The 20,859-nt window shown below is 37.0% G+C and overlaps 1 protein-coding gene across 1 annotated transcript in view; it reads left to right on the forward strand.

Annotated features, from left to right (window-relative positions):
• Window positions 1-20,859, forward strand: part of SYN2 (synapsin II) — a 192,623-nt gene that overhangs the window by 166,393 nt on the left and 5,371 nt on the right. The window contains exons 10-11 of the mRNA XM_069769785.1: window positions 1,480-1,629; window positions 18,510-18,570. Coding sequence (XP_069625886.1) covers window positions 1,480-1,629; window positions 18,510-18,570 — 211 coding nt within the window. The remainder of the gene's footprint in view (window positions 1-1,479; window positions 1,630-18,509; window positions 18,571-20,859) is intronic.

Consider the following 20,859-nt stretch of genomic DNA (forward strand, 5'->3'; position numbering starts at 1 on the left):
TTAAGCATTTCTTCAATACTGTTGATGTGGCCCAAGAGTGGAAAAACATTCATTCATTTCTTATGAAACATTTGCTCTGGACTTCAAATATTATTTCATTGTTTACTTTGGGGTCATTTTAAAGCCTTTTAGCTGTGAGGAAGCTTAGAGGAGACATCCTAGATCTGAAAATCCCAGAACAAGTGTTGCCAACATTTTGGTTGCCAACGCACAATGCCAGTGTCTCTTGTAAATGAACAAACAGAAGAATAATGTAAATGCTTTTGGGCTTCAAACTAATCTCATTATTAGAACAAAGTAGTCTTTGTCAGCCTCAGTAAGAATTTCTATAGCACTTACCATATTTTGAAAATCCTCAAGCTTAGGTAATATTATTTACAATACTATTGTTTGTACTGTAGGCCTCAGTCACTTGTGATCCATACCTATGAGAAACACCAGAATGCAGGGCTGCAGGTGACATGCCTTCACCTTTTTCTGAATGGCCTTGATACATATTGAAAAAGGATTGCAGTTTTTCAAAAGTGAATTAAATCCTTTTATTGTTGAAATAAGAATGTCCAGTGCCATTGTGAATAACAGTTGGGGTTATTATGTTACGCTTTTGTTTCCCCTGAACCAAACATAGACGTGCCAAAAATAGATACACTGTAGAAATAACAAATATTGCATAGAAATAAAAAATATTGTGTAGAAATAACAAATACTTATAACCCACTGAAGTGAACTGAATTCAGTATTAGTTTTATTTATCTGAATAGCTGAATTAAATAATTGCTGAACACTATTAACCTGCCACATTTAGAATGGAAAGGTGCACATTTTTATTTGCTTCTCTGATATCCTGCTTTCTTTGTAGAAATTCTTACTTCTTTTTGCATCAGCTGCACTGCAGCAGCACTACTTTTCAAAAACGATATGAATAATAAGGTCTTATTTAAAATTTTTCATTAATCAATAAGGATCCAGCCTTCCCTAGCAGAAATCCAACAAATAGCTCAGAAGCTGAAGTTTTTTTCGCATTTCCACGTTCTAATTCAGCTGATGAACATGGTATAAGCCACAAAAACACATAAGAAAGAAAAAACTTCAGAAATGTAGCTTACACAGAAGTGCAGACAATTACTTCAGTTTTTCGGCAGACCACTGAATACCCTAAGAAACCTCATTTTCCGTATCTGCTGTGTGCTTTTCACAGGCGTCATGTTCCCCAGAGAGTGTATGCCCAAGTATCATACTGAACCTGTATGTTGCTTGAAGATTAGAAAGGAATGACATTGTAAAGTTGCTGTTCTCTTGCTCTGCTGACACATATCCTGCACTCGGGCTTTTTTGTGATACAACATATCATTTCTACAGATCTGGTTTGACTTTTGTTAAAAACAATTATGTAACTAGAGGACCTGACATTCTACACAGATGTGGAATAAGTTTACTTTGGTGCCATATCAATAGCTGATGTATTGTTTTATTTTACAGGTCATGGACTGTGCAATGCCTCTGATTGGTGAGCATCAGACTGAAGACAGGCAACATATAACTGATCTAGTTGTAAGCAAAATGAACCAAATGTTGTCCAAAACTCCTATACCATCTCCTCAGAGACCCACTGCCACTCAGCAGCCTCAGGTAGGAAACTTCTGCTTGTAGAATAATCTTATTCTATAATTTTAAGCTCAAAATTTTCCTCAAAGGATTTGGCTGGAAAACTCTGTAGACATACCCTGAACTACAAGAATTCAAGAATTTATCAACATGTTTTAGAGGTTTTTCATATTCAAATGAGATTATCTCCAGATATAATTGAGTAGTCCAGGTGTTGGTGTGGTTCTACCAGTAAACTGATAACTGTGGAGTCAGTGAATTACCAGGCTTTGTATTGCCTCCCTTCAGTTACATCTGTATAAAATATCACGGAAATAATAAGAAGCACTGTCATAGACAGTCTTTGCCCCCCTGAGGATGTCAGAAAGAATAAAGATAATAGTTCTTGTTCTTGTGCAAAATGAATTACATGAAAATCTTTTTTTATGTGCTGCAATTCACAAAAGTACCTTTCAAATCTAGGAAACTCTTGAAATATGTTTAGCATACTAGTAAATTTGTGTCAAAGGTTGCAAATGGATGTGTTTCACTCGTTTTATCTTACATGGCTTGATACTTAAAGTGTGGGGATGCAGAATTCTGCCCCTGGTCTTGCTACCTTTCAGACTTTGCAAATCATCTTTGTGTTTCCATTTCCATGCTTACAAAATTTGAAGTTTATTTTAGTGATCCTTTAAATAACTTCTGAGAGTGTGGTATTTTTGTAAAAGTCTCTAAGAACATAAAAGTTTTGCCTCTAAATTGGAGAGATATGGATTTGATGGGTGGACTATTAAATGGATAAGGAATTGGCTGGATAGCCGCATCCAGAGTTACAGTCAACGGCTCAATGTTGAAATGGAAACCAGTAACAAGTGGTGTCCTTCAAGGATCTGTGCTGAGACCAATACTGTTTAATATCTTCATTAATGACATACGTAGTGGCATTGAGCGTACCCTCAGCAGGTTTGCAGATGACACCAAGCTGAGTGGTGCAGTCAACACCCTAGAGGGAGGGGATGCCGTCCAGAGGGACCTGGATGGCAGGGTCCTGCACTTGGGTCACAGCAGTCCCCCAATATCAGTACAGACCGGGTGATGAATGGATTGAGAGCTGCCCTGCAGAGAGGACTTGGGGATACTAGTGGATGAAATATTCGATATGAGTGAGCAATATACACTTGCAGCCCGGAAAGCCAACCATATCCCGAGCTGCATCAAAAGAAGCATGGCTAGCAGGTCTGCTCTCGTGAGACCTTACCTAGAGTACTGCATCCAGCTCTGGAGTCCCCAGTACAAGAAAGGCATGGGCCTGTTAGAGCAGGTCCAGAGGAGGCCATGAAAATGATCAAAGGGTTGGAACAGCTCTCCTATGAAAAAAAGCTGAGTGTTGGGGTTGTTCAACCTGGAGAAGAGAAGGCTCCAGGGAGACATTATTGTGGCCTTTCAATACTTAAAAGGGGCTTCTAAGAAAGATGGAGAAGGACTTTTTACTAAGGCCTGTAGTGACAGGGCAAGGGGTAATGGTTTTAAACTGAAAGAGGGTAGATTTAGAATGGATCTAAGGAATAAATTATTCACGATGAGGGTAGTAAGAAACTTGAACAGGTTGTCCAGAGAGGTTGTGGATGCCCTGTCACTGGAAGTGCTCAAGGTCAAGTTGGACAGGGCTTTGAGCAACCTGATCTCATGAAAGATGTCCCTGCCCGTGGCAGGAGGGGTTGGACTAGATATGTAAAAGGTCTGTTCTAACCAAAACCATTCTACCATTCTGTGATTCTTTGAAAAGTGCTACATAAATGCTAAATAGCATCTATTGTGTCTTCATAGCTAGGCAGCAGGTCTGATCAAGAGCAGCATTATCAGCTGCAGCTTTCACATACTTCTTTTAATATACTGAAGGAATAAATGTAACAATACATCTGACAATAAACTATTAAGGACTGTACTGCTGCTCTGTACCAGAGCAGCTCCATGGTAATCAGTTAAGCAACAGAATAAGCCAAACTGTAATACAGGAATTACCAAGCCTAAATCAAGAATCTATTTTTACTCCCAGTAGGCTCCACACCAGGTAAACAATTTGAAAACAATTTTGTGGCATACCTCAGACAGACTAGTTCTTGAGGCAGAATGACTAATTTGTTCTTCAAATATATCATCATGCTTTAAGTTATAAAAATACACCATCCCACATAAAAAAGTGGTGTGGCTTCTATTTATATTACAGCCACTTGAAACTAAGCACAAAATTGTTTCAACCACGGAACCACATACAATGGAGAAGTTTCCATCCAACGTGACTCAAGTCCATTGTAAAGGGCACTGAAAAAGAACGACAAGGAAGGGAAAAAAATAAATCACCTTATGCCAAAATACAGTTTCTTTTAGGACTAGTAAATTAGCCGTATATTAAAATGAAGAAAAGAGTCAAATTTACAGTTGCCCAGAGCATACAATTCAACATAAATCAAAATTTAAAACAGTAATAGGCATGATTGTAACATTAATAGATTCACAGTCATTTAGAGCATTTCATATTTCACATTTTGGGGAAAAAAAAAAAGTAAGGTCTTGGGTAGACATGCTTCCCTGGATTTTAAAGAAGACGAGGGAGGACGAATGTTTATGGTTACTGGTGTCATCCAAAGAAACTGGTTATCTGTTGTATGTAAATGAAGTTTTTTATTCATTTCCAAAGAAAAACTGCCTACATAAGTCCAGAATGAAAATAGGATACAAGGAACATTTTAAGCAAGTTCCTAAATTCCTCAGTCATTACTGTCACTCATCGTGTCCATGAAAAGGGTTTTTTCCTCTTAAACAAAAAGTTTTGGATTAATCCAAAGCTCATATTTGCTGGCTAGCTGCTGAACTTCTATTGGATTTCACTTAGTTTAGGTTACTGAAGAATTCAGCCTTTGCTAATGGCAACAGGATGTTATTCAACATTAATCTTCTTTTCCTTATCCTATCCTTAAACTATGGATTGCAGTTGGCCAAAATCAGAGATATCTCTTCAGAATATTTGCAACATTTATTAGTTTTCCTCTCAAGTTAATAAGACTCTGCTTCCTTAAAATTTGCCTTGATACATTATCCACCAGTTTAGGACAGACAAAGGGGATCTGAATTTCTACAGAAGATACTATTTGCAAATACCCATTAATCTTCCCAGCTTCAAGGGAAAATCATGAAACAGATCTGTAGTATTTAAAACAGGTATCTGCTCATGTGTAGTTAATTTTTAGCTGGGTTGTCTCCTGAAGAATAAAATCAGTCTGTTAAAACAAGCTGTCCCTTTCATCTCTGACAGTCTTCTCCTTTTCTAATTTGAGAAATTATTTCCTATTCTTGAGAAATACAGTCCATTCATTTGCGGGGCAGGGGGATACTGCATGTTTCAACAGGTCACATAAAATGCAAAGCCAGTAATTTATCCCAAATCAACTATATGCATATGTATGCGTGGTCTTAGAAACCAAAGTGATATAAATATCAAAGAGCAAATTTGTGTGTTTTGCTACTTCTGCTTTTACATGAAGTTTATAGTCAATAGTACAGCTATAGATGTGCCATGTTTTGAATTCCCTTATTATCTGCGTGGGTTTTAAAAAGTTATTTACAATCTACCCCCTACTGTGGCATTGGGTGCATCGTACATAAAAGAATGCTTCAATTTATAAATGCCCGCAGTGGTCAGTACTGTTCCAATTAACTATCCATCAGAGAACAAATCAATGATTAGGAAAATAAGTCTTTGTTTAGAGCTATGCAGCCAAATCTTGATGGAAATGATTGGCCTTGCAATATGTTCTGAAGGCCAAGAAAGTTCTCTGTCAGAGTGCCAGGAGGAGCAAATTCCAGAGGCTCTCTAACAAGTTTTTCAGGTACACAGAATGGCAGAGGATCTGTGAAGGAGAAAAGCTACGTGTTGCAGCTCTGTGTGTTGCAGCTCACGCCACCTGACTGGCTGCAGCCAACAAACTGTGTCTCATGCTTTTCTCTTGTGGTCCCAGGCTACAGCTTACTGCATACCTTTGACAGCATGATTGAACTGTATTGGGATAGAAAGTATTCTTGATTACAGGATTCAAAGCTTGCCAGTTTTGCTCTTATCAGCTACTTTACAAGTCTTTGCACTACAAAGAAAAGCAAGAGTCCCTGGACTCAGAGAAGTTCTATCTGATATAACTACATATGGTCAAAAAACTCTTTCCAAAAATTAAGTTGTTTCTATTTAATTTACAAACATGACAGCTTGTTTTACTCACAACCATGATGAAAATATATAATAGAACTTGATCGAGGAATATGATTTTAATAGAAGTTTTCCATGAGACAAACTTGCTCTACTTGCAGGCAATAAAATGATGGAAATCTAAATTTCCACCTTTTGCAACCTCTTTGAATATTTTTGACAGATCTTTTGAGAAGCCTTTTTCAAATCTTTCCTAAAAACCAATCCGGTAGGTTAAGCTACCCACTGAAGTGTTCTACCCAGTGGAATCAATTATCTCTGTCTCCATCTGTTGATAGGAAAGATCACTGCCGAAACTTCTGCTGTCTCGATTTGCAAAACTCTGCAGGTGGTTGCTCAGTGCAGGCTATTTTATGCTTGTTTCTGTAGCAGCATTTGTATATGAAACAATAATAGTAAAACATCTGTTGAAAGCAGCACATCAAGTCATGATATGAATTGTGATGAACTAAATTCTGTGTAGAATATTACATTGTGCATGAGTATTACCGTAAAATGCAAATGTTTACAGTCATGTTAGCAGTTGAAGCTAAGGAAAATCATATTAGGAAAATGTTATTTCAATCCAGCTCTGTTGAGACCATGTTGCATTATCCACAAAAGAACAAGGAATTTATTATCCTTAATGGAAGAAATTGGTGCACCAGAAACACAATATCCATAACATCACAAAGAGCACAGAATTCCCAGCTATATCCTGGTTCTGTTTGATTTAAAAGAAAGGAGTGGCACACCAATAATAAACCACTAAATGACGCAGAAGTAAAAAGGACAGTACATTAATTATTTTGAGACTAGAATAGCAGAACCTGAAGTGTTTCACTTCTTAACACTCTTTTCTAAAATGTTTTAATACCTTCTTCACTCTTCACCCACAGGGAAGTTCAGTACAATTACATTAGGTTCAGTAGAGGCTGGGGTCAAGGAGCCCTTACTATCTTCAGCTATTTAGAGATCTGGTTTGATTTATTTCCATTTTTCCTATTTTTCTCTTTATCTTATTCATTCTTCATCCCCTGACTCCTTATATGATTTGACTAGAACCAAGCAGTTTTCTCCAGTTTTATTCTTCTGTGTTCAGAGAGAAAACTGAACCAAATGTGAACATAGTGTAAATAACAAAAAGTATTACCTCCAGAAAGAAAAACAAACCGTTATCAAATTACCTATTCTTGGGCTTCCATAAGAGCAGTCACAGTTCTATTACCTTCCATCTGTTGGATTTACTTTTTTTTTAAAGCAAACTGTTATGATGAGCAGCAATTTGTTTCAAATCACTGAAGCTTTTATGATGGCCAGACAATACAGTTACTTGATTTGATCTTAACTGAAGGAGAGTGCACTTAATTGGGAAGGATCCCATCACGGACTTATATGGAAATCTAGAATTTAGTATTAGTCTGCTTATTAAGAGAAGTAAACTTCTCTGCACTCAATTTGAGGTGTGGACCTTATCTCTAAATGACTTTCTCCTTCACACAGTCTCATAGAAGGTCACCTGAAGTATAAACATTGACTGGGGGAAGAGGAACAGGGCCACAATTTGTAGGTTTGCTACAGCTTTGTATTGTCCTTCAGACTCCTAATGCAAAATCTACTTGCATTAGCCAGGCCATGTTCATACCACCAAGTAACATTACCACTAAGAATTTTCTTTCTGTCACAGTCCCTTGGCACTTACTTGCAGGAACATATTTTTCTTCCTTAAGTCTGAAAGGAAAGACTGCCTAAAAAATAAACAAATTAAAAGACCCCACTAAATCATTCTGCATGAATGAGGGTAAATACAGAGTTTCAGTATTACTATCTGATGATCCTGCTGAACTGGTGCAAAGCAAATCACTCCCTGGTGTAATTAGATCTATACTAACAGACAGCAGGAGTAATTTAAGAACAGCTTGCCTTAAGAAGGTTGCTAAATGATCTAATGACCCCTAAAACCATATGTGCTGCATTTCTTTCTCTTAGGAAGATATTTAAATAGGGGATAAATGGCAGCTATGGCATCATATGACCATAAAGCTGACGTACCCAGATTTGTGGAATAACATCTGATAGAAGCCCAGATCCTAAATATACTCAAGAGATTAGCCTGACTTTCTCTCTGCCTAGGGCAAGGGAGTACAGACACCCTGGAAAAAGTCTGGACAGGATTTTACTATATGCCTCTTCAATTGTTCACTTTTCCAAATTCTTACATCAGGTTACTCTAAATACATAAACAGAGCAATACAGCTTGTCAATAAACAAGTAGTATATCTGTGTAGATACTAATTGAGCATATTCTGTAGTCTACATTAGCAATCATTAAGGTTTTTTCTGTTCATTCAGAAAGTTTGTATGCACTTTGACAGCCATCAATGACTACAAACATCTTAGTAGTTATTCTTTACCACTTACACTGTCCATCTGCCTGAAAGTTCTTTTAAGTCATAGTCCCTAGTAAGCAAATTACTTTTGATATTAGAATTTTTATTGAGTTATTGTTGTGACTTAAAGGAAAATTAGTCAGGCAGCAGCAAGATGCCTTCTTAAAGATATTGGCAGAGAATCTAAAACATTGTAATGAAAACTCATAAGGAACGATGAAAAGTATTGCTGGGACATATAGACATCACAGAACACAAAACAGAATACCTTTTAAAAGTTATATAAGTCAAAAGCCATTCTTAAAACTGCCATGTTGAAATGATTTTTTGAATCCTGAAGGTATTGACCCCTTTCCAGCAGTGGGTGTTGGTTCTCTGAATCCGAGCGACATCTTGTGGCTTCTTCGCTTGTGGGAGAACGGGTATTAAGTTATGTATTATTTAGTATTACAACGTATTACATCGTATTACAGAAGCTGGGTCACATTAAACAAGAAATTTGGTATACATTTTACAAATACTAAATGCTCCCTATTCGAAAATTTCTCATCATGCTGTTGTAATATATTTATTTCATTTATTTTCATTATGTTAATATGGAATATATTTTGATGTACAGCCTTAATGTGTACATATATATAAGCGTATATATACATACAATGTTTAGCTGTGTATGTTTGAAAGAGGAGATGCTTATTTTAACCAAAGGTTTTTTTATCCTTTATTTTATGTTTGTGAAAATATAAGAAAAACAGCTGTTACCCTTTTAGATCCTAATATAAATGTATGGAATTAAGAAAAGCAGAAGAAAATAAACATGTATGGACCCTGAGCTCACCACATCCTGGTAAAAGGCCACATTTGAGGCACACTTCATTCCAGCTAAATTTACAAGAGTCAAGTTTATTTATCACAAGTATAAAATGATAGCATATATTTTACTACACCAAGGATATCTTGTCCATCTTTGAAAAAGACACCTATTCAGGGCAGATACTGTGTTCTTCATATAAGTGACAGAGATCACAACAGAGGCAGAGACTCAGACTTTAACTGCTGGATGAAGGATGTCCATATATTTAAACCAACCACTATTTCATTACACAAAGCTTGATTTATTTTAAGCATTTGAACTTGGCATTTGGGTACTGTAATATATTAAAAACAAAGTTCATGCAGGAAAGTAAAACCTAAGATTTTAGTATTGACAGTAATTGAAAAACAGTGGGACACAACATACAAATGTTAACCAGAGATTTTACTAACAAATTGGTCATGAGAGTTAAGATAACCTATTTTAAAATACTTATTGAGATCCTATACCAGTAGATGGAGTAATTATTAAGGGATGTATGTATGTATTGCTCAATTCTGCTGGTTATTTAGTCTCACTTGTGAACAGAAGTAACAGGTAAATAGCTTGCTGGATCTTTCCTAGTGATAAATGTCTGCATAAACACTCTTGGTTGTTAGCTGCAAGTGTATCTATTAAATGAGGATGATTAAATCAAAACACTAGTACATACTTATCTTAGCTTGTTTTGAGATAATGTGCCAAGAACTAAACAAGTGTGCCTTTACAATGCCCTTTTTAAAGGGATCTGATGACGTGTAGACTGTAAGAGAGAATATACTATGGGGCATATATTAAAGGTTTAGGATTATTTGGTCAAAATTTCCACTGACATCAACAGAAATTTGTCCAAATTAAATAAAAGGTTTCAGGATGTGGCCTGATAGTTTTTTTTATTTCTGAATACTCTACATTGAATGCTTATCACCATCAGTGTACCTAGAAAAATACATGATCCCTGCAGACAAGCTGAGCAAAGCTTGATGAGAGAAAGAGTTGCTCACAAAAGTACTCGTTAGAAGAGAAGCCCAAAGGAAAAAGCCCCACAGGCAAACCAAGAGAGCTAAGCTTCAGGGCCAGGATGATTAGGATGACTTCAATTGTCTGTAGGATATAGTGCTTTAGCCTTAGTGCTAATAATTTTATAATATGGAAGGCAACAAAATGCTAGCTAAAACTGAAAAACATAACAAGTATTACTAGTTAATAGACACTTTCCCCATTTATTTTAAACATAATAACAATACTGTTCTCTTTTTGTCTTCATTCACACAACAAAATTATGCTTTTGTTAACTTTTTAATCTTCCTCCAGATGATCTTCTGATCATCTCACTATCTGCCTATTGTATTGGCAGAAGCAGACATTTTCTTTGAGAATTCTGAAACTCCATGGTGACTACCCTCAAGAACAAAGAAAATATTTAATTTTTTAAGTAGTCATTAGCCCACCACTATAGAGTAGCCTATATGTTCTTAGTAGACTGCTGTGAGAAATAGCTTTTCCGTCCCACAGGCATTTTGGGGGAGACTTCAAAAAATGTCCTCATTCCATTATAGAGCCTTTTCAAAATTAGAACAAGGAAACCAGTAATCCCATCACTATAGAACAGGTAAGAGCTGCCACATACATAAATAGAAAAGGAGAGTCTAAGTTAGATCTCTCTGTTTTCTCGTAGTGCTATAATTACTATCATATAACATCCTTTAGGTTTTTTATTTTATCTTATTTTACATCTATTTTTGCTCTCTGATTTCATTTATTTAAGCTGAACCTAATAGAAATATCTTTTTTTTTTGAGGCTTTCCTTGGTCTCCTTTCCCTTCCGCACTGTGGTGGGTGTTTCCCCTCTACCTTTTTTGTTATCATTCTCTGTCTCCACTTGACTTTTTTATTTGATTTCTCTGACCTTTAAATCATAACCCGTTAAGCAAAGCTGTTTGGCTTTACTCCATGTTTAACTTGCAAGGATTCTGTCCCTCTCCCCAGCAGTCATTGCCACAGTTTATTTTGAATAAGGACCGTGTGCTAAATATGTGTTAAAATTTTTAAACAAGGATAAGCACCAAGAGAAATTATGGAAAAATCCGAAACAGAGCTGCTCATTTTTATATATTCTTGATTTGTCCATAGAAAAAAAGAGGCAACTGCAGACACTAATCTGGTGGTGGATCAGTGCTCCGTCTGGCTAGCTGCCAGTAGAGCAAGTTTGTCTTCAGCTGCTTCTATATCATTTCCCAGTATCTCTCAACTCCTAGGAGAGACTCAGGAAGCTTGTCGGAGTTCAGACCAACCACCAATACCTCCTCTGTGTGGCTGTGTACTTGTGCTGCACCAGGAGGAGCAAGAAGAGAAGCACATGCAACCACTGACAGAGAGGTCTTACACTTTGTTCATATACTAGAGTTCTGAACGTTGCTATTGTCTGGGGGAGAGCTCAAGTGTTTTGCTCAGCGCACCACCTCTTTTCCATGCGTTCTCCCACTCCACTGTTCTGTATTAAGATAAAATGGGGTTATAAGACTGGACTTGAGTTAGCTCCACCATCTTTTTTCCAGACTCTCTTGTTTCAAAGCATAAACTTCAATTCTGAACAGATCCAGTAATGATGGATCTTTGTGGCTCAAGGTGAAGTTCTGCAGATCTTAATCTCTGCCTGTTCGTGCAAGAATCACTTGCCATCCCATTTAAAAAAAAAAAAAAAATCTGCCTTTTTTTTTTTTTTTTTTTTTTTTTTTTTTTTTTTTTTAAGACTGGAGGAGCAGATACAGCGTAGCATCAGCCAGGGTCAAAGTCCCTGGGTTCAAGGTTCAAAACCTTCCTTACAACTTCAAACAACAGCACAGGATTTTGACACTATCAAGCCCCAAGGGGTACCTTATCCTCTATGTATATAGAGGTATCTATGTACACTAAGAAAGGTGTAAGGAAGTTTAACTCTCCGGTAACTGGACAGTCTTCTAGATACATTGTACCACTTTCACTTGCCTGTCTATCTAACTTACAGATCTCTTCCTCTGGTAGAAACATGCATACATACACATTTTAGTCTCCGCTGCTTTAGCATGCAGGGGGAGCTCTCTCCTATCACATAGCCCACATTCCTTCCTTGTCTATGGGGAGCAATTTTTTCACTGGAAGAAACTGCCTGCAAGCTGCTGTGCAACTGCATGCTTTTAGTGTTCCCTTTTCAAAAACAGAAGTTGAAATCTGGCTTCTTTAAGCAAGAGCTGCAATAAAATAAGACTGCCTCCTTGTCTGTTAGAATTATTGATTGGCTATGGAAGGGGACCATCTAACTTCAACAAGAGATGCTGCTTTAGAAATTCTGTTTCCCTAATAAGTCGACATGCTACTTTTTCTGTAGAAAACTCATCTCTTTGGAGGGTGGGATTATTTTTGTTCAGTAGAATAATAGAAAATAGGGCTGGAATGGAAAATGGGAGGTCACCTCTTTCAGTGTCTCGGAAGATACTGGAGTGTACCTTCTAAAAGCAGTGAGTCCATACTAGGGCACTCATTTTTAAGACTGTGTAAAAATATTCAACAAGGAAACTATTCCTTAGGAAGTGATTAGTTATCTAGCAACTGAAAACAGTTAGTCTATAAAATCTAAGTTAGAATACTTTTTGATATTTAAAAAAAAAAACCGCTTCAGTGCATTTTGTAAATACTATTCCAAGTAAAAATTATGCTGTATATCTTGTTTTCTGCTCTTAGCAGTCACTTCCCTTCCCATTCAGAGGAAGATCTTAACGGGTTTTGCACGGGTAGCCTGCAAAGTTGGTTGAGCAATAACAACAGCTGCTCTAAATTTTTGAATTCTTTATCACAACTTCAACATGAAGAAACTAGGCTGGCACCAATTTTGCTGAGAGTATCTTTTCCATACAGATTTCCTCAGTGGAGAAGGGCAAGACTGAATACTGGTACTCCAAAAAACTGTAAAAAGCAGGAGCCAACTCTCCTCTAGCTGCCCCCTTTGCACTAGACAAAGTGAAGGTGGCTTCTTTTTAAGGTGTGCCTTGCCACTGTAACTAGGCCTGTTGCGCTGCCTTTCTCAGTCCACAGGGAATATATAATACAATAAATAGCAAAACCTCTGTAGTCCTATTCAGTGACAGTGGCAACACAGTGAAGCAGATACATCACCTATGCCAGATTCACCCGAAACAGGGTAAGATCTGAACCAGCAACGGGCAAGTGTCCCTGCCATACTCACTACACATCAAATGCATAAAGCAGTAAGCAAGAAGGTGTTAAGGAGTTTCTTATTTTTGGATGCTCCATATCAGAAAGCCACTTCAAGATCTCACTGCTTTGCTAAATTATACAATATGTACTTATTTCCAGCCCAGTTTTATTCAGTTTATACCCGTTTCCTGGTTTGCATTGTCCTTTAGTCTAGCTGGTTTTCTGCCTAGTTCTTTACCAGTACAATATATTTATAAAAAGCAACTGTACTGCATTCAGGCCTTTGTTTTGCTAAACTAAGCAAGACATGTTCTTCCAAATGCTGTAGGTATAGACTCTTCCATCTGCCTGGTCAGTTTAATAGCACTTTTCAGCGCCAGATCAGCTTACATTCATCTTTCTTGAGCAGAGGTGATGTAAATGATATACAGCTTCATGCCCAGCACTTCACTGAAGGTGTGATAAGATTTTGGTTTTTTCACTGCACAAATCTTTCCCATTAGATTTCAGTTAGTGAGCTCTGCATTTCTGACAGATACATGTTATTAGTCCATAAATAAATTATTTTGGACATTGCATTTAAGTTTCTTTTTTCTTTTTGTTTTTAAACCTCACTCATCAATTTCATTCTTTCTTTAGGATATTTTGGTCCTGTAGTCTTCCAGCTCTGTATCATCTACAGGTTTTATTAGCACACACCTAATTTTTTGTGCCACCTTAATTAATGAAAATTCTACTTGAGTTCCACATCCCAGTTATATCCTTCCCATTAGGTTTTTTTTTCAATAACTGCCTATCTCCTCAGCAGCCACTTCCTTACCCACAATGTAATTCCTGTAGCGTTAGTGCTTAACCTTCTCCAGTGTAATTTGTGCATTTCCAATTGTTAGAAATATCTGGTATGGAATTCTGTATTTCATGAGCCAGCTAGTTTTGACTTCCAAGATGAAGAATAACTGCTCTGACCAATATGAGCCAAGGAAGATCTTTGATTTTTACCTCCATCTCATTTTTAGTTTTTATCCCACCTGCCGCCTTGCCCTTGCTCCTGTATTTATCATAATCCATGACACTTCAAACATTCATTTACTGTTGACACCCTACTTAAATTATCCCAATTACCTCTCTTCTTAGCAATCACATTTTTTCTTAGTTCTCCTGTTACTTAATTGTTTTGCTATTTATTCTTGTTCCTTTATGAGATCTAACTCAGCTCATATTTTGGCAATTCTCAGTTGATCCCTCTACTGCTTGACCTGAAAAACATGGCTTTCCTTTCAGATATTGAAATACCTATAAAAAGCTTCTATCATTGCATTACAAAGAAAACCAAACGAAATCCAAAACCAACCATACGTGCTCCAACTATAGTTCACAAAATCCTTAAACTCAGCCAAATCAAAATCAATTTTTGCTGGGACTCAGTTTAGCATCTCTTTTGCCCAAGGGCTATTTCCCTGCCAAGTTGCTGCTTTTGCTCCCACCCATTTCAACATTCTTCAGACTATTCAAAATTCAAGTATATATGAATCTAGTCTGCATTTATATAAATATACAAGGTAGAAGAAGAAGTAATACCACTGATCAAATTCTAATACAACATGCTTTGAAGAACAAACAGTTCTTTCCTCCAGTTCTACCCCTAAAATTCTAAGGAGACTGTTTCAGGTAAGTGTGGAAAGGAAGGAAGTGCTACAGAGACATCTAGAGACATCTACCTTCCAGTCAGGTAGTGGGGTTTCTGCTCTGGCTATAATTAACTTAGCCAATATTCTTAAAGAGCATTATGCAACGAAAGCATCAATTGGTATACCCAGAGTTGAGAAATCACTATAGTATACTTGCAGTATTCATGCGGCTTAGAGGTTTCCACAAGTAAAGTTGTATTTTTTTATAATAGTTTTATAAACAGTAAATCCCCTTTGAACGGGAGAGATTCTATAAGCAGTTCTAGATAATGTTACTATCAACATCAGCAGTCCCTTCTCTTTGGGGAATTTGGAAGTGATAAGAAAGTTGTGTTCCATAAAATGAAAACCGAAAGGGCTCCTTACGACAGCGGTTACCACACCTCACTTAGGTAATCCTGAACCATACTAAACACTGTCGTTTCTAGCTTCTGTACTACTAATTTTGCTCTTTAGCCCTGAGCATCCAAATGAGAATCTGTTCAGGGCCATTTTCCATGATATATGCTGCATTCTAATTCTTGATTCCTGCAATGTTTGAACTAAGCAATAGGCAGGTTTGTAGATCAGAACTGCAGTACAGGAAAACATGTTTGTACTAAAAGAAAGTGGTAGGAGGGTGAGCTTCTAGGCTGGGCAACAAAGGGAAAAAAAAAAAGAACAAGAGGGGTGAATACATCTGCAGGACAGGTCTAGTCCAGCATCTCTGTTCAGAGAGACTGTTGCCTATAAGGAGTTAGCAGCTCTTACAATTACATTGGCACACCACCTTGGAGAGGTGAGAAGTAACAGTCTGTAGTTAATTTGCCAACAACTGGTGTTTTAGAAGAAGCCTGGATTTTATTAAAGGCCTTGGCTCAGGACAGCAAACAAGACTGGTTCAAAGCCTGTCTTTAATATAAAGTATCAAGGTTTCTGACTGTCTGAAAGAAAGACTCTTGAAAAGGACTGGATTACTACAGACCATTGAAAAACCATGAGTAAGATTTCTCAATTAGGAATGTAATGCTAATTAGTCTTTTTGGGTCAGCCTGGGTGGGTTGGCTAATTAGCAAAAGTAATATAACCATGTGATTGGCCTGGAGTGTGGGTGAGGTTCCTGGAAGCACCAGGTGATATCTGGTGAAAAAAAGGATGTGTGGGTGGTAAAATCAGGACAGCTGCAGTCAGTGACTAGAGAGGGGGAAATACATTTTCAACAGAAAATGCACAAAGGCTCTAAACTTTCAGAACAGTTGAGGTAAGGATTAGCAAGCTTCTATAAGGTTTATTGAAAGCTTAATTTAGGATAAAATAATTTCTTTGTAAGATGGAGAGATATGCAGATTGCATAAGTACTGATGTTGTCGCGTCAAGTCAGTTAGGTGGTGTGTGTGATAAAACCCAAGACTGTTTCAGCGCAAGAACAAATGGCAGATTTGCTTCAGCCTCAAGGCATGGAGGAGACAGAGGCCGCGCAGATGTTGTTTTAACATTGAAGTAGATGTGAATTTAAACTGCCAGCCTGTGTTTTCACTTTCTAAACAAAAGATGAGCTTTACCTATATAAGCTTTTACTTTTGTTTTAGTAGAAAAATGGCAACACTGATATCCTCCCTAGTCATCCTCTGCTGCTGCAGAGAACCGTACAGATTGGTTTATGGCCCTTTGTAAGGCTAGGAAGTCTATCACACGGCAATCGTAGTCATGTTCCTTGTAAAATATTATGCATGCTTTCTAACAAAAGTCACATGATCTGTTTGGTCCTCCAGAAAGAAACTCTTGGACGTCCTTAAGCCCCAGTACTTACACTTTTCCTTTAAGGGCACACTCCACGCATGTGTCACGCTACCCCACCAAAGGAGACACAGGCTGCTCTCTCTAACACAGAGCACCCAAATGCCCTGAAGGCGTACAGAGGAAGGTGCCAGGTGCATCAGAACAATGGTACTAGAAAATGAAAGGAGTTAGCTCCTCTAGGGCAACTTTTCAAGGTTTCCACTCTGGGCTAATTTCCCCAGTATCCAAGGAGTTACTGATGTAAATGCATACTGTTTCAGTGAGCTCCAACCCATTATACTGAGTGGATACCACAAATACTTAACGTGACTGAAACATGCATGGGATAGAATGTCAACTTTTATATGTGGTTCAGAAAATTAGAGGAAGAAAAGAAACAACACAGAGAAGACTTTAACCCACACTAAAGCACTTTAAAATTTTCTGGTGGCTGCGTCTTTCCTTATGAAATTCTCTTCTTTCCTACATAACCCCATCCTTACAATGCTGGTTGCCGAGGACTATGTAACTGGGTCAGTTAACACAAGGATCCGATTTTGCCTCATTCATTTTGTATGTATCATTTTTTCTCCTCATTTGGTCTTCTGAAGGTTGGTAATTCTGAATAATTAGCGTTTTGAACCTGTCCTATGTCCTTTTATTTATCTAGCTAAAGCAGACAAAGCAATTTGCAACAGCTGCATACGACAGAGTGTTGTTATAACATTTAAAAAGTGTAACTTCTAGATTGCTGTGCAGGAATTCACATCCCTATGAGTAAGACTTATTTCTATAGTTCTAAGATCAAATACAAATCTATCAGAAAAAAAACAGTAAGCTTTGCAAGAAACATGTTTAATTAATTTTACATTTACTCTTTAATACATTCTGGGATTTTTCCTCTTGACAGATGGCAATTTAATTTCTGGATCTTTAAAAAATCCCCCAAGCTATTATGTCCAATGATTCAACATATTTCACTTTTCAAAATATTAGACATGGGCCTAAGACAAACTTTGGATTCAAATGCTAATGTTCCCAGAGGGTGTTCTGCTCCAAGGTTTTGGTTCAGGCCCATCTTTTCCTCTCGACAAGTATACATTTGAAAAGGACACTGCCAAATAAATCTCCTGTTTTGAAAAGTTAAGTATTACATGTGTTTCTAATAACATGTCAGATGGAGTAGCATGAAGTAATTTCAATTATTTTTATTATTTGTCTGTGGTTTTTGCTTCCTTCTTTCATTTTGCTTAGCAAAACAGCTAACCTAGAGTAGTCCATCTCCCTTCCCATTTACAGTCAGTGAATCAAAGTGAAACTATCACTAGCAAAAAATCCTGCTGTGCTAGAGCTTCCAGGTACAAGTGAATGTAATTAAAAATAAATTATTTCTTAAATTATACAAAGGTATCTGTTGAAGTCCATTTTCTATTCAGTCTATCCTAAAAAAGAGAGCAGAAGCAATGAGATACAGAAAAGTCGTTCAAGGTGCTAGGAACTGAAGGAGAAAGACCATACACAAATGGAGGTGAGATTTGAGAAGGCGCTCCTTATATCATGATCACATGCTGCAAAGGAAAAACCATTTTTTTTTTCAGAACTCAGCTTCGGACTAGTCCAGGATTCATATATCATGTCAGACAGCAACTAAATTAGAAAATGTTATCTGGAATAAATTAAAAGTATATGTTCAGCCCCAACCAATAAAGAGATTTCTAATGAAAATAAAGACAAATTAGTGGAAAATTGGAACTAAGCTACTCTAATTTTCTTTCTCTTCTGTTTTCAAATGTATTTTCCAGAGCGGATCACTAAAGGAGCCAGAGCCAAACAAAATCCCACCTCAGCGACCACCACCTCAAGGTTGTTTACAGTACATTCTCGACTGTAATGGCGTTGCAGTAGGACCAAAACAAGTCCAGGCTACTTAGATAACTGAGACTAAAAGCAAGGGTTAAAGCAAAAATGACAAAAGAAAAGAAACAAACACACAATCTTAAAAGCAAACATACCAGTTTTGTTCAGTTTTTGCATTGTTTCAGTGCTGACCTGGACTGTGTTTTTTCTATGCAGTGTCAACTATACCGTCTGGTTGTTTACTTGTTCATGTCTGTGCGTGTAATGCTTACCTACCTTTCTCTGTAAAATTTGTGATTTCAGGGCTGTTGTCAACAGTGTACAAAGAATGTGCCTCTCTAGAGCCCAGTGCAACTGTACATTATGGATGGTTAGACAGTATTTTTTGAGTATTATATATCGTTAAGTAAAATACCACCAAGGTTCAAATCTAAATACTTTTGCTTACTCAGTGAGTGTGTGCACACTGTATTCATAGCCTTTATTTTTTTGTGTGTGTGCATGATTAATAGGTAGGTGATCCAGATATATTTTTAAAAGTCTAGATTAGAATTTGCTAGTGAGGCTTTTGATTTATAATTTTATAAAGTTTGTTAACATTTGAGTTTTACTTATACGCAAGTGGAAGTCTAATATTTCAGCGACTCCATAAGATACAGTTCTTCCCAAGGAATATTTAAAATATCTTCTATTTTACATACTGGTATTCATATTTTTAGTAATTCTGCATTAAATTATTAGCTACAAAGCTATGTAAATGGGCCACCTATGTGCAATATCTCAGTGAAAGTGTGAGTATTTAATGTATCCTATTTCAATTAAGTAGTACCTTTTGTTGTCATTCTGAATTAGTAATCTATGGAGATTTTTAATGAAAACTAATGCAAATACTTTCAGAAATCTTACACTTACTGAAGAGTTAAATCCCAGGTTATTTGGTGAGAAGTACCTCAAGGACTGTTAAACTTCCTGTAAGAGCTCATTTTTTTCAAATACTGAGATGTTAGGAGATTGTAGACCAAGGTACCCTTAACCAGCTAGGGATCTTGCCCTTTGATTAGAATGCAAGACAAAATGTCAGCAGTTTTCTTCACCAACTCAGGTCTACTATTTTAAACTGAGAAATATCTAGATAGCTATAAAGAACATTCAGTCCCAGCGTTATCCACATAAATAGGGTTTATAATAACTGCTTGAAATCAAACATGCAAAAAGAATTGAGATGCCTGACAACTGCTAGATTTTCTGTAGGTAAATTATTTGTGATTTTTGCGTAACCAATTTATAATGTAATATTACAAGAAATACACAGGCAGGCAGTTAATCTGTTGTGAGAAATCTAGCCTAGAATCACAAGCTACACACTGCTAGCATACCATAAAGCTTAGTTGCAAGTGAGCCACAAAACTATAATTTCAATCTTGAATATGTACAAAGATGAGTAGTGGCCATTAGTTTAGTGCAAACAATTTTGTTTAAAGGGAAAACAACCTTATGTTCTGCTTCTGTTTTCCCTACAAACACTGGAAAAAATTATCAGTGAGAATCATCATTCTCAGTGTTTCTTTTATTTGTACAAGCTGGCTGGTAAGATGAGAATTAAGGTATGCATTATTAGCTATTTAAATGTTTGTGGTAAGTGCTACTGTTTACTACCTATCAGTAAATTACATGAATATTTTGCTTTAGTGATCAGCATTTGTCTGGGTCAGTGATCATTCCAATGATGGCATTGGCTATTTTGTTCTATATTAAGAAAATTCCACTTAGAATCAGGTTCACAAATCCTTACCTCCAGACACCATAAAAGTGAATAAACCATACTGCCCTGGGGTGAAGAAATGAATCTGATGATTGATTTTATTTAAAGCAGTTGGTATTTTTTGCATGTAGTAGTGCAAGTATTCACAAGTGCTTTTCACACGACATTTGTGAGTTGTGTGTGCAAAGAAGAGATGGGTGTTTCAGATAGGATTTCAGCTTGTTGACTGTAAAGGATTTACAAGGGCACACACTATTGCTACATACCACAGACAAGAAGCAAGCCAAAATGTCTCTCTGCATGTAAGCATGCTTAGGTGCAATATTGTGGGTAACAGGGAACAGATGTTTTACAGTGTAGGCTTAATGTTCAGTTTTGTTGAGTTATTTTTGGTAAAAGTTTCTTTCATGATTGTTGCCTTTTGTACAACCCAGCTGCAAGAAAGCGAGCAAATGCTGGAAGTGTGACAGCAGTATATCTTTTATGTGAAATATCTTGTACAGCTTAATGTGCAATAAAAGAAAGTTATATCT

Source organism: Haliaeetus albicilla, chromosome 24 (assembly GCF_947461875.1).
Source record: "Haliaeetus albicilla chromosome 24, bHalAlb1.1, whole genome shotgun sequence".
NCBI lineage: Eukaryota > Metazoa > Chordata > Aves > Accipitriformes > Accipitridae > Haliaeetus > Haliaeetus albicilla.